General features: G+C 35.2%; 1 protein-coding gene across 2 annotated transcripts in view; it reads right to left on the reverse strand.

The window, feature by feature from the left end:
• The window catches only part of LOC123684502 (transient receptor potential-gamma protein), a 138,382-nt gene that overhangs the window by 58,645 nt on the left and 64,385 nt on the right, over positions 1-15,352 (reverse strand). Inside the window, exons 1-2 of one of the 2 annotated variants that reach the window (XM_045623789.1) lie at positions 9,513-9,644; positions 2,358-2,497 (exon numbers count right to left, since the gene is read on the reverse strand). In XM_045623789.1, the coding sequence (XP_045479745.1) occupies positions 2,358-2,497; positions 9,513-9,537 (165 nt within the window). In that variant the 5' untranslated portion in view covers positions 9,538-9,644. Of the gene's footprint in view, positions 1-2,357; positions 2,498-9,512; positions 9,645-15,352 lie in introns of those variants that run through there. The other variant, XM_045623788.1, reaches the window with a different exon arrangement.

Raw genomic sequence — 15,352 nt, forward strand, 5'->3', positions numbered from 1 at the left:
AATTCAGGAATGAAAAAGTTAGTAATCATGGCTCTATACCGATCACCATTGACTGTAATGTTCTGGCCATCATCGTTTTTGAAGAAGTACGGACCAATGATTCCACCAGCCCATAAAGCGCACCAAACAGTCAGTTTTTCTGGATGTAACGGTGTTTCGACATATACTTGAGGATTAGCTTCACTCCAAATGCGGCAGTTTTGTTTGTTAACGTAGCCATTCAACCAGAAGTGCGCTTCATCGCTAAACAAAAAAAAGGACGTAGTGCGCGATACGTATTCCGCACAGAACCATTATTTTCGAAATAAAATTGCACTTTTTGCAAGCGTTGTTCAAGCTTGAGTCTATTCATCATGAATTGCCAAACTAAACTGAGAATAAATCACTTGACAGCTGTTAAATCGGTTGCCATCTTGAACAGTAATGCCAACTTGAAGTTATATACCTCAAAAAAACACCCGTTATTGTTCAGCTTGATACGAAGTTTCGTATCTTGGGTTTTTGCCTCAAAGTCAATGAAGCATACTTTTGAGTAGGATCAATGTTGTATAGAATTTCGAATGTGTTGAGTTTTTTTCATATTGGAAATTAATCAAAATGAAATTTCTTGTTCTTCTATTGGTACACCCGAATTAATCTCCTAATTCCCCTTGGCGTGAGCAGAAAGCTGGCTAAACTCCTCGTAATCTGGAATACTGCAGCTTTGATCTTAGGCTTATAACTCGCCCAATTCTATAATGTCCTTCTGAATAATTCATCAGTCTCTCTCTAATAGATTTCCGTTCGTTCAAATGAGGAGGAAGTAATTCCGTTGGAAATATTACGATTTCTTTTTTTCACGGCATTAGTGATTATCGTGATGTATGGCAGGTCGAGATTAGATGAATTTCTCATTCAGCCCATTTTCGAATAATAAGTCTGATGGTTATTACGACCTTTCCTTCCATGTATTTGGGCAGTTTGAAGAACGATATTGCCCGAAACGATGAAGATCACTTCAAGATAGTGGAATGGGTTGCTGAGAAGGGTAGATAACAATATAGGGGATCTGAAGTAGTATTCTGTGGGCTCCGCTATATTTATCGTCCATGATACATAAATTTTGTACCTTTTAATTGTAATGAATTTGTTGCATCAAGATTTTAGATTATTATCTGGGAAAGTCTGAATAGATAGATTCCTGTAATGGAATACATAATTTTTTTTTCGCTGGGACTACTTCAATTATAACCCCATACGAAAAGAGATTTTAGAGACTTTTTGTCACAATTTGAACAATAAATTCAAAAATGATCATTACTCGTATGCGAGCCAATGATAAAAATACAATTTTCAATTGCATGTCAATATGTTAGTACCACAAGAAACACCCTGTATCTCGAAAACAAAGCGTTAGACGCCCATTTTATAAGACTCATTTTTCTTAAAATTATCAAAGAAATCCCTCATTTTCACTAACACCTTGAATGCACTCCTAATTGCTACAAATAAACAAGTAAATTCCTTTTCACATTCTGCTGAATGAACAAACTCATTTTATTACAAACCCCTTGTTGAACCCTTTCAAATAATTTGCTAATCCTGGAGGGATGCTCTAGGCAATATACTTCATTCCTTCATTATTTCCCTAGTTATTTCCTAGGTTATTTCCCTTTTCAATTATCCATGTTTGAAAATTTCATTCAAACTCTAATGAATATTCCATTCACTGTCATTCTATTTAAACTTGATGAACACGCATTATGAAGAACCATGTTATGAAAATTTCGTGAATTTCAATTCATCGTATTTTTCATTTGAAATTGATTTCCATGTAGGAGTATCTACACATAATAACCGAAAGTAATGACATTATAATGAGTCTTTTGCAAATGGGTGAACTAATTTCAACTACACCCATAGAGAAGATATTGAGATTTCTTGATTGATAATGATTTTTTTTCTCAGCGAAAGTCATCTCTCAACAGCTTCCCTAATGAATATGGCTGCCTATCGCTTTCAGATAGCTGGATGATGGATTATTATGTTTTCTTTATTCAATCTGACACAACATCACTCAAAGGGAGGCATAGCTTGTCGAACTCCCTGAACTAGAAAATGACCTAGAAAACCTAATTCTACACAGTGTTTATCCAAAATTCGGATAGAATTCAAAAATTATTTCAGACAAGAAATTTCATTAAACTTTAAGAAAAATGTCAAATAAAAGAGTTAGAAAATCTGTTAGTTCCGATAGTCCTAGAGATCGAATCACTAAACATCGAATTTTTTCCAACCTGTACTTATTTTTAAAGATATTTTGAGTTTATGTGACCAGTACCTACTTTTTCGATTTATGTAATTTGCTCGATCCTTACCTTCACTTTTTTGTCGATATGTGGTTTTTCCAACAGACATGTTGTTGTTGGGTCTATTCTTGGTATATCAATGCAAACTTCACTGAATTTTCTACCAGGAGAACTTTTTTCCTTTTCCTCTTCATCTTCTGCAGGGCTCTCTGAAAAAAATCAAAAAATATTTTATAAAAATTTTGATAAGATTAAAAATTATGTGCCTTATCATTATTATTAATTTCATTTCAACTTATTATGAAAGAAAACGATTCATATTTCATACAGAAATTGTATAATTCCTCATGTATTTTTTTTTATTTTCAAATTGTATTATTGCTATTGAAAAATCCTATATTTCATTACTGGAATAGACTGATTAGGTGTTTTCATAATTTCACACCCATAAAAATTCTTTTTCACTGGTTTTTTTTGTGTGTACCTCATTTTTTTGATTTTCCTACCGCTGAGGATTAGAGTTTAGGAATTATATTCTTTCATCTATCCTGTTTCCAGACAGTTAGTTTATTTTATTGAATTCTCATTATTCAATGTCATTTTGAGTTCTTATTCTTTTTTAGCTTGGGGTTGAGTCAAGAGTTTTTCCTTTAGGTTATACCAAAATTGAAATTCCGCTATATATTTTCCAGATTTCAATCTCTTTGATTTTTCACAATGGATGGATAAGATTTTTCTCGATAAATTGATCACAATTTCAATATTCAGTACGAAGAAAAAAATGTTGAATTAATTTTTTCCGAGAATTTCCGGAAATGATATTGCGAATCAATGCAATAATTGAAAAAATAAACCTGAACAAATTGAAAAGTGGAGGGTTTTGTTTCCGCAACTTGTTCTAACTTTCTTCATTCCAATCAGAGCACGAAATTATCAGGAGATAAACCTGATATCAACGGTAGATCACGTGTTTCTGAATTAAATTGGAGTTTTTCCTCTTCAATCTGATGCAAACGAAACAGTTCTAATGGAAAAAGTTTATTTCGTATCAAATGAGTTGAGAGTATCGGATCTAATTGAAATCTTGTCTGTGTCAAATATTTCCCTGAGATCGTTTCCAGTTAGTTGGCCCTAGAGAAATGCATGTAATTTACTCCAAAAGCTGCATTGCAAGGAGGGAATGAATTGGAGAAATAGAAGAATTTACATACTCATCCAATTGAGAGGATTCATTCAATAGGGAAATTAGGACTTCTTGTAAAAAACCTGCACACATTACTTGACATACTTCACATTTTTCTATGTTTGGGAACTTTGGTATTCTATCGGAGTAGATTTTTTAGAATATTATAAAAAGTGTTAACATTTTCGAAGATAAATTCGATTCGAATATGAAGTTCAGATTAACTGATTTTGAGAGTTTCTGGAAGATATAATTTCTCCAATCGACACAATCATCATGAAAATAAACCAAAAGTATTAATTCGCTTTCAGAAATTTTCTTTTCAACTTACTCGAACTTTCTTCATTCCAATTAGAGAAAGGAATTATCGGGATATAAACCATATATCAACGTTTGATCACATTATTATGCATAAAATTGAAGTTTTTCCACTCCAATTTGGCGCAAACGAAACAGTCCTAATGGAAAAAGTTTATTTTGTATTCAATGAGTTGAGAGTATCGGATATAATTGAAATCTTGTCTCTGTGTCGAATGTTTCTCCGCGTTTCCAGTTATAGCTGGCCCTAGAGAAATGCATGTCATTTACTCGAAAAGCTGCATTGCTAGGAGGGAAGGAATTGGAGAAATAAGCGAATTTACATAGGAACTCCTCTATCCAATTGTAAGGATTCATTCAATGAGAAAATTGAAACCTGCACACATTACTTCACATGATTAACATTGTTCTAACGGGTGTTTTTTTTCGAGGTATATAACTTTAAGTTGGCATTACTGTTCAAGATGGCGACCGATTTAACAGCTGTCAAGTGATTTATTCTCAATTTGGTTTGGCAATTCATCATGAATAGACTCACGCCTGAACAATGCTTGCAAATAGTGCAATTTTATTTCGAAAATAATGATTCTGTGCGGAATACGTATCGCGCACTACGTCCATTTTATTTTGTTTAGCGATGAAGCGCACTTCTGGTTGAATGGCTACGTCAACAAACAAAACTGCCGCATTTGGAGTGAAGCTAATCCTCAAGTGTATGCCGAAACACCGTTACATCCAGAAAAACTGACTGTTTGGTGCGATTTATGGGCTGGTGGAATCATTGGTCCGTACTTCTTCAAAAACGATGATGGCCAGAACGTTACAGTCAATGGTGATCGGTATAGAGCCATGATTACTAACTTTTTCATTCCTGAATTGTACAACCATGATGTCCAGGAGCTGTGACTCCAACAAGACGGCGCAACATGTCAAACAGCTCGTGCCACAATCGATTTATTGAAAGACACGTTTGGTGACCACCTACTTTCACGTTTTGGACCTGCGAATTGGCCTCCAAGATCTTGTGATGTAACACTGCTAGACTACTTTCTGTGGGGCTATGTAAAGTCATTGGTCTATGCGGATAAGCCACAAACCCTTGTCTTATTGCCGATATACGGCCACAAATGTTGGAAAAAGTCATCGAAAATTGGACGTCCAGATTGGACTACATCCGAGCCAGCCGTGGCGGTCATATGCCAGAAATCATATTTAAAATGTAATGCCACAAGATTATCTTGCGGATAAATGAAATTCGTGTCAATCGAATAATCCATCGTTGTTTTATTGCAATTTGAAGTTCTATAGCTCTAAAAAAAAACCCCTTATTAGAAATCTCTTCAAAATTCAAAACTGCAATACGAGTGACTTGAAATGAATTCAATATGAATAGCAAAGATCTTAAATCTGAGTAGGTACTTCAAAAATACTGATCTTGAAAGATAACAGCCCTAGAATTTCATAAATGGAAAAACGACGTTGATCAGTTGGTCTATAATTACTGAGAATATCTGCTGTATAATGAATGCATTAACTAATAATGAAATTATCGCTTTTTAACAGATTGTTTCAGAATTATGGGATCTAGCTTCCGCAAGGACATCTTTCAGAACATTTTAAGAAGATAGGTCTAAATAAACATGTGTCCTTAAAGTCTTGGTTATTAGACTACCCTTGCAACTCTTGGCCAACGTATAACTGTGTGTCTGATCTCCAAGAGCCAAGAGTGCAAATGGCGCTCAAACGCTCCTATCGGCACGTTAAAGAATTTCTGAATTTCCGAAAAAAAATTAGGAGCCCACTGACATAAAGTCTGTAGCTTTTGAGCCTTCGCTTAATATTACAATTTTGTCTGATAGTATCCCTGTTGGCCTACACATTCATATGAATGGCTTTATCTTCACTTTGAACACTGAAAACTGATGTTTATGTTTATGCGAACATGAAAGTGATTCAAAATTATCAATCCAAGTTATATTTCGTGTTGGTAATTCGATCTTTCAAATGTTTTACACAACTTATGTCAATATTAGAACCATCAGTTGAGAGAGCTATGTATTGTGTTGCTGGATATAACATTCAAAGATGTGCTAAATATATAGAACTTATTCGTCATTTTTAGTTCAGTTCAGTTCACACGAATTTTTGTTCATCTCAATATTCAATAGAATTCATAGAACTTTTTCCCTGTTCAAAACTTTTTACCTGAACTGAATCTAGAAAATTGATTCATTTTAATGAGAATCTATAGTTTAATTTGATGTAAAATCTTACGACCCAGCCCAATTATATTTATATATAAAATAAATATGTTATTGCGTATGCACAAAATTGCCAGAAAAGTGCGAACCTATTATTAAATCATGAGAAATCAACTGATTGGGATTAGGATAACCTATGTTATTCGCATTTTATGCTGTTTAGATTTCTTGGGTGGGCAGTACCGACCCTGGCGTCCCTGACTACCCGCCACTGCCTCTCAATAATGAACGAAAGCTCTACTTTAACTGAATTTCATTTTTCAATGAAAGGAAGGATTCATCAATTGCAATTTCGAAATTTATTCTGGACCAATCTGTCGCATAACTGGGGCATTGAAACAATGGTTTGAGAACACGGAAACAATCAATTGAATACACATCCAACATTACTGCATCGTGGGATATTATTACTAGGGGATTGGGGGATACGAAAGCCATGAGAAACAGTCAGAATGGCGCCATTTAGCGAAATCGAGAGGATTTGAGATTCTCAATAACAAACCTCAAGAGTGGGGCTGGAGTTTTTTCCAATTATCTATTCGAATATCCATTCGCCAATTCATTCGAGTATATTCATGCGAATATTCAACTATTCACTGATGATCATGCTATTCATGAATATTGGACTATTCATGAATATTTTCATTAATATTCAAGCTATGTTGTATCATTCAAACTATTTCAGACGCGTTTTATTCATTGATAGTTGAATATTCATTAATAGTCGGGAACATTTTTTCGAATGATAAAATCAATGGATATTCGAATATTCAGAGCAATCATTCAACTATTCCTATCCATAATGAAGATCTGTTCCTGAAAAATAAGAATTTTCTGGGAAATTCAAAGATAAATTGGATAAGAAAAAAAATAAACATGCGAACGGAAAAAACAAGCAAACCAAAAATCATATGTTATGCCTATTCTGAACTAAGATAATGACAAGAAATAGTTACTGACATTTCTGTAATTATTATCCTCAAATAGAAATAGTGATAAAAGGAATGAGGTAAAAATCCTAAATTGCAGTTATAAGAGCAAAGCTATATTGAATCTACGTGATTGTGTACAATTCAGGAGTGTAGAACTGTAGTTCCTACCTGGATCAGAACCATGTTTTTTCAGGAAAAGGAATTTAATTAATTTTCTTTGTACCCTTTCAATACAATCAAAGTAATTTTTATGAAAAGGATTCCATACTACACTGGCAGTTTACTTTTAACAAGAGTTTGATATACATAGGTACGGTTGAAAGCGCTCTCAACAAAGAAAACAAAAAACATCAAAAAACTCGAACTTTTCGTGGCACTAGAAGTTATGACTACCTCTTATATAAGAAAAAATTGTTACAGTCTGATCGAAAATAATTATCTACTCAGTTACTATAATCATATCGAAGTTGTTGAGTTGATACATAATCAAATGTAATTGGAGTTCCAGAGAATTCATTAGGAATATCGAAAAAAAACTAATATTTTTATGAAAATAGATCCGACCAAGTTTGAACTACAGGATGTGACCGAATGAACGGATTAGCCACAGAATTAGAGAAAATAGTTTCTCTAATTCTGTGGTTATTCCGTTCATTCTTCCACATCTTGTAGAACAAAATCGTGCGAGAATATATCAGAAACGCACAGTTTTCATGGTTATATTTTATTATTCTATGTTGGTACTCCGAACTTTCCGCTACGGCTTTATCTGTCAATTCATCAAATTGCCTTAAAGAAATCAGTTCTGCCAACCAACATTTTTCAATGCAAAAATCACTAAAATATATTTATGGAAATATTTCATTAATTTCAATGAAAATGCAATGAATTAGAGAAAATAATGTATAATACTCGTACAGAAGGCTCATTCTACCACTCGTTCATTCCAAAACTCGCCACTTCGTGGCTCGTTTTTGAATTTTGAACTCGTGGGAGAATATCAATGCCTTCTGCACTTGTATTATAAATAACTATTCTCTAATTCTGTGGTTATTCCGTTCATTCTTCCACATCTTGTAGAACAAAATCGTGCGAGAATATATCAGAAACGCACAGTTTTCATGGTTATATTTTATTATTCTATGTTGGTACTCCGAACTTTCCGCCACGGCTTTATCTGTCAATTCATCAATTTGCCTTAAAGAAATCAGTTCTGCCAACCAACATTTTTCAATGCAAAAATCACTAAAATATTTTTATGGAAATATTTCATTAATTTCAATGAAAATGCAATGAATTAGAGAAAATAATGTATAATACTCGTACAGAAGGCTCATTCTACCACTCGTTCATTCCAAAACTCGCCACTTCGTGGCTCGTTTTTGAATTTTGAACTCGTGGAAGAATACCAATGCCTTCTGCACTTGTATTATAAATAACTATACTCGAATGCTTGTGTCAACTTTTGAAACGATCGTATGATCAGAAACCCCCATCTAGGGGTATCTAGCTTGAGCTTGACTTGATTTCAAGCTCAAGTCAAGTAGTAGTTTTTCAATCTCAAGTCAATTCAAGTATTTATTTATCAAGTACTTGAATCATATCAAGCTACTTGATTTTAAGCAGTTTTATTGTGTATCAATAAAAAAATGATGAAATTAGAAGGAACCTTGCAAAAAACACTTTCATTTATTAAACTTATTGTATTGAGAATATCAATTTTTTTGGAATAGAAACATAAATTAAATCACTATTAATCATAACAAAATAAAGAATAATAAAGAAAGTTTCTTAATATTAAAAAACTTCCATGCTTTGATTGATTCCATAATTTTCCATCCAGGATCTAAGACAAATGAGGCATCTTATAGATTTGTCTCCTAACCTATTGCGGGTTTTTGTAACTGTGAGAGCAGCTCTGGAAAATTGTCTTTCAACAGGAGCTGATGATGCTGGCTTTGATAAAAAATCCTTGGCCATTTTGGCCAAGTTTGGAAAGAGATTTCTAAAACTACCAAAATCTACCAATAGATTTCAAAGAAATGTGAGAAAACTACTAATAAAGTCACACTGGCGAATGCTTCAGTCTCTCGGTGCTCGAGGAATCCCCTTATTTAGTCTAGGCGCGCATGAGATTGCAGAAATATATGCCATGCGACGCGTGCATACCATGCTCAAGTAATATCAAGTATCTTCATATCAAGTCAAGCAATAAATATCTAAAATAAAGTCGAGTCAATCTTGAGGATGTAATTTTTCACGAGCTTGATTTTCAAGTCAAGTAGTTGGTTAAAATGTCAAGCTACTTGGCTTGATGAATCCCTAAACAACATTGATACTAAAATAACTCAAATATCTACAACGCTGTGGGCTCTACGGGCGTATAGATAAAAGAGCGCTCTGAAGCTGCTGACGCCAAGTCAGCGCTTCTCTTGAATTCTCGATGCTAGTATCGAAAAAAACAGTAGGAATGCTGTGAAATTTCTCAAGGCTATTTCTAGAATTTATCGATTATCATTGTTGAACTCACTGAAAAAGTAGTTGTTAAAAAACATGGCTCACTCGTCCATCTTGTGGGTTCACTTCGCGCATTCCCTGAAGTAACCAAATTCCGAATCGCGGAAGATACACTTCACCAACGTACATATCGTATACTGAATAGATGAAACGCATTCCGTATATCCTAAATCTGCTTATAGACCTACACGTTTCAATCATCGTTTCTGCCTGAAATAATATACAACATGGAAATATATCGACTAATAAATCTCGGTATCGTAAATCATTTGGAGTACTTTATAATTTCGACGAGGTTTCCATATTTTATTTGGATTGGGTTTGGTTCAGTCCAGATCCATAGCTGATGTATCGGAGTATAATTGCTGAAAATTTCGGGACAAAGAGTTGAGGCTGAAGCGTGATATTGAAGTTTGAGTGATGTTTCATTTTTGTTGTTTGATAAACGGATAAAAACTGACAATACTACTAGTTACAAATCGATGGAATCCATGGTCTTCAATTTGAACGAATTGCGCTTAAAACTGCTGCTTGAGTAACCTCCTAAATCTCCAGATCTACTCCCTAGTGATTATTGGCTTTTTACAGACCTCTAAAAAGGCCCAAGGGGAAGAAATCAGGATCTAATAATACAGAATGGGTTTTGAAAAGTTAAATGAATGCTGGAGTTCATCTATCCACTATCGAAGGTGATTATGTTAACCAAGTAGGTAAGTCGAATTTTAAAGAAAAAATCTGTTTTTACATGGAGTTATTGAGTGAAGTGTTATTTTGAGTGGAGTTCAGAAAATTCTCGAATGATGTGATATACATAATTGGTGACTACTCACAGTTGAAGAAAGAGGAAATTTTTAAGTCACCTCAGAACCCTGGTTTCCGAGATACAGAGTGTTTTTGATAATTTGTAGAAATTTCGAACGAATCTAACTTTTGAAACAGGCTACCTATTTTGGTTAGAGATTGTTGACATAACGGAGCCGAATTTATGATAAAAACTCATTCCAAAATTCGAGATCCGTAATCAGATATTTCATTTATTCTGGAAACAATGCAAATTGAAAAATGCTCTCAGATCCAGCCAACCAATCAAAAGGTACAAATTTCTATTTTCTGACCTCATGAACACCAGTAGGTAAGTCAATAGTACCTAGGTGTGTAGCTTGCTCTCATGTTTATTACGATTCATCTCTTTAAATTTAATTATCATTATTTCTGGTAAAATTATAATTTTATTCATAGAAATTACTTCTATAGAAATCTACATTTCTCATTAATTGTTCTACTTAAAGCAAAATTGCAATAATTTTCATTATACTTTAGTATAAAACTCGATTTGAAAAACTGCTCTTTTCTCCGCAATTACTCTTTTCAAATTCAATTCTATTTCACGAAATAACTGGGCGATTCCATATGATTTTGGTTGTGCGCTTAGAGTAATAAACATAGATAGAGGGAGCTTATGTCATTTTCAGTAACCAAATTTTGTCTCCAACATGAACCATCAAATTGGACATGAAGCGCGCGGAAATGAAAACATATCAGTGATACGATATTTCACTCAAGTCGCGAGTTTCTCCACAAAGAACGCAATTCTTATGTCCCATAGTGAATCAACGTTTCATAATAACTCAAAATATATTGAAATAAATACCTAAATATATCAGAAATTCAGAAAACAAACTTCAAGCGCTCCAAACGACGAGAAACAACCGATGACACTAGGAGAGCAAAAGTTGCCAAGCCTTGAATTTCAGCAGCTATGTACAGAAAATAATAAATATTCTGCTTATTATAAACTCAACAATTAGGAAAAATATCGGATTCCAAATATTGAAATTTGCATATTTAATCGGGAATCACTCAAATAAATAAATATCATTCAATATAATATTCATTCATAACGATATAGTAAAATTGTGAATTTGAAACTATATCACAATCCGACAACGTAATCTAACCATGTTGGGGACATGTAAAAATTGCGAATACTCCCTCTATCTATATTTATTACTCTATGGCTATAGCAATATCACTTCATGTCAACTGATCGGTTTAAAGTTTCCAAATTGTCATATTTCGACACTGATATTTAATGTGTCATGCCTTTTCCGTACACAAAATATAGGCTCAAAATGTTCGGTTCGATATCAGTTCCAATAAAAAATGTTTTCCTCTTCACTTCACAATGTCATTATGTTAATCCCAGTTTTCACAGTAAGCTGGCGGAGATTTATGGTGTTTTTGCGACCAGTTTGTTCATGTTTGTCACGGATCGAGAGTTCCCACTACTGAAATTGCTTGTCTACATCAGATTTATTGGCAGGTCATGTCTGGACTGAGTGATGATGGGAATACTTATGACACGAAAATTTTTGAATAATGGTAGATATATTTTTTATGAAGGGTGATTCACACCAATGTTCTTTTTTGGAATAGCACCTGAAATACTGGCAATAAAAATTAATTTTTATTTGTCCCCAACATGACCTATCAAATCTGACATGAAGCGTGCGGAAATGAAAACATATCAGTGATACGATATTTCACTCTATTCGCGAGTTTTTCCACAAAGAATGCACTTCTTATGTCCCATTATTATTATTATTTGAACTGGGGTCGTTTTGCTTCGGTAAGCCTTCCGGGAACTGCGACCATGCAGATCTTTTGTTCACTACCCTACTCATTCATAGAAACCCAGGGAGGTCGTCAACGACGTTAATAAAATTGACAACCTCCCTAGGGGCCTTGGCCATTACCTCTCTGGTATCCAGGACCGGCTTGCCCATGTGAATGGTTCTTGGGCCAGCCAGCTCTGGACACTTGCATATCAAGTGTTCAGCCGTTTCTACTTTCGATCCACAGAGCCTGCAAATCTCGTCTGCTGACTTACCCATACGGTACAAATGATGTTTGTACCGACAGTGCCCCGTCAGCAGTCCCACCATCATCCGAAGCTCCGCTCGTGACAGCTTCAGGAGCTTTCTGGTGTAAGTAGGTGAAATCTTCACGAATTTCTTTGCCTGAGCAAGTCTAGGAGTGTTAGTCCAGTGGATTGTCCTACTGTTCAACTCCCATAGCTGGACCGCAGCTTTGTATTGATCTTTTCCTATCCCACAGAAAGGCTCAGGTCCAGCAGGTCTTAGCCTAGATGCACTTTTTGCAAGCTCGTCCGCTCTCTCATTTCCTTCAACCCCACAATGCCCTGGTACCCATAGTAGAGTCACCTTATTTCCTCTGGCCAGTTGCTTTATGGTGTTACGGCACTCCCAAGTCAGCAGAGACCCCTGACAGCACGATTCCAGGGATCTCAGCGTGGTTTGGCTGTCCGTGGTGATGTAGATATGCGCCCCTTTGAGGTTCATTTTGAGACACTCCTGGGCACATACATAAACAGCCATTATCTCGGTCTGTAGAATCGAGGGCTCACTTCCCAGGGCTTTAGAGATCCTCAGTCTAGGTCCATATATCCCAATGCCGGTGCCCTTCTCTGTTTTTGATCCATCTGTAAACCATATGGATGACTTTTTGTCCAGACGATTTATGAAACTTATTGCACTATGACGGTCATTTATAACCGTTTCAAAGGGCGTTTCGAAATCGTAGGTGGTTGGCATAATATCTGGTGGTTTTGCGAGGAGGTTTGAATCTAGTTGATTCAGTATCCTCATATGTCCAACCCAGTTCCCAGGAAGGAGCTTTCCATTATGGGAAATCCTTATTGCTTCGAGCAGGCTACATTTCCCGTTTATGTCCCATAGTGAATCAACGTTCCAAAATAACTCAAAATATATTGAAATAAATACCTAAATATATCAGAAATTCAGAAAACAAACTTCAAGCGCGCCAAACGACGTGAAAAAACCAATTACACTAGAAGAGCAAAAGTTGCCAAACCTTGGATTTCAGCAGGTAGATACAGAAAATAATAAATATTCTGCTTATTATAAATTCGACAATTACGGAAAATATCGGATTTCAAATATTTAAATTTGCATATTCAATCGAGAATCACTAAAATATATATATTTCATTCAATATAATATACATTCATAATGATATAGTAGAATTGTGGATTTGAAAATATATCACAATCCGACAACGTAATCTAACCATGTTGGGGACATGTAAAAATTGCGTATACTTCCTCTATCTATGTTTATTACTCTCTGGTGGTAAGGAATTCCATAAAAATTTCAGCTGTGGAGTTCTGAATTCTTGAGAGCTCCATGGCATTAGGAATATCAATTTAATGATGCTTACTTATTCAATAATAGGGCATCAAACAGTTCGGACAAACAATGCAGATGAATTTTTTTTGTATCATCTTGTAGGCAATTTTTTCCTATTTCCAGGTCAAGCTGGGAACTCAATTTGTCACTGCATAATTCAAGAACTTCATCGCTTTTCGGATACCCAAGTGCTCCATTTATTATACATCTACTGAATATTCATCGCTTTAATGCAAATACCTGAAGGCAAAAAAATTGTGATACAAGCGAAAATGCTCAGAACGCAGATGTAGATTTCGTTGACGAGCAGAAAAGCTGTTCCTTTCTTAGTGTTATTGAAATTACCGGGGAATGAAGAAGTTGAAACTAAATTTCCATCTAAATGCATCCTTACACAACAATGAGAAAGATCTGCAAAAATTAACACCAAGAATCAGAGAAATAGAGAAGGATCTCTACGAAGAATTATTTTAATTTTAGTATGAAAATACACACATCGGAAAAGTCTAGGATATTCTTCGAAATGATTGGTTTTGAGTTAAATGAAAGAAAATTCGAGGAAATTATGTATAGATGTATTCAATAATTGTTTATATACTTCAAATAAACCGAAATTTTTATAATGAAAAAGTGAAAAACTGAAAAAAATCGAAGTCTCTAAATTGCGAAAAACATAGTAATTATTCTTAGTAATTTTTTATCGAAAATCAATTCAAGTTTGGCATTTAATACAATGTGTGGCCTCCTCGTTGATTAATTACGGCTCTACACCTACGATTCATAGACAAAATCAGATTGTTTAGGTCTTCCTGTTTTAAATTTGTCCATTCAGCTGTCAGAAGCTCCCTGAATTCTAAAACATTTTGGACGTTTCCCATATTTGGCGTAATCCTTCTTTGAAGCATGTCCCATACATGTTCTATCGGATTCAGGTCCGGAGATTGTGCTGGCCATGGCAAAACATCAATTCCCTCATTATCCAACCATTGTGTCACAATACGAGCGGTATGGGGACGAGCATTGTCATGCATCAAATGGAAGTTTTCACCAACAGCTTCTGCATAAGGTTGTACAATTGGTTGCAGAATATTTTCCAAATATTGCTGAGCTCTTAGAAAACCATCAGGAAAAACGAGCTCTGTTCTACGTCCAATGGAAATTCCTCCCCACACCATAATTGTACCACCTCTATAACGGTGTACTTCCTGGACGTGTCTCAAGCGTTCTAAATTACCAGATCGTCTCCATAGTCTTATTCGACGAGAATCTGGATGATATCCGAATCTTGATTCATCTGTGAATAAAACTGTGGACCACTCATTGACACCCCAATTTTGAAACTCACGACACCAATTCAATCTTGCAGCGCGATTTCCTCTGGAAAGTGGTGGACACCTAATGGGCCGTCGGGAATGAAGATCGGCTTCATGAAGACGATTCCTCACAGTATCTCGCCCAATGGTCAAATTATGAGCCCGTTGAAATTCCATAACCAACTCAGGAGCCGTTATAGTGGGTTGCCTTCGGGCGGTCAAAACCAAAAATCTGTCTTGAATAGCAGTTGTACAACGTCCACGTCCTGGATGATTTTCGGCAGGATTTCCAGTTGTTCTGAAACGCCTCC

The sequence above is a fragment of the Harmonia axyridis genome, chromosome 7 (assembly GCF_914767665.1).
Source record: "Harmonia axyridis chromosome 7, icHarAxyr1.1, whole genome shotgun sequence".
Classification (NCBI taxonomy): domain Eukaryota; kingdom Metazoa; phylum Arthropoda; class Insecta; order Coleoptera; family Coccinellidae; genus Harmonia; species Harmonia axyridis.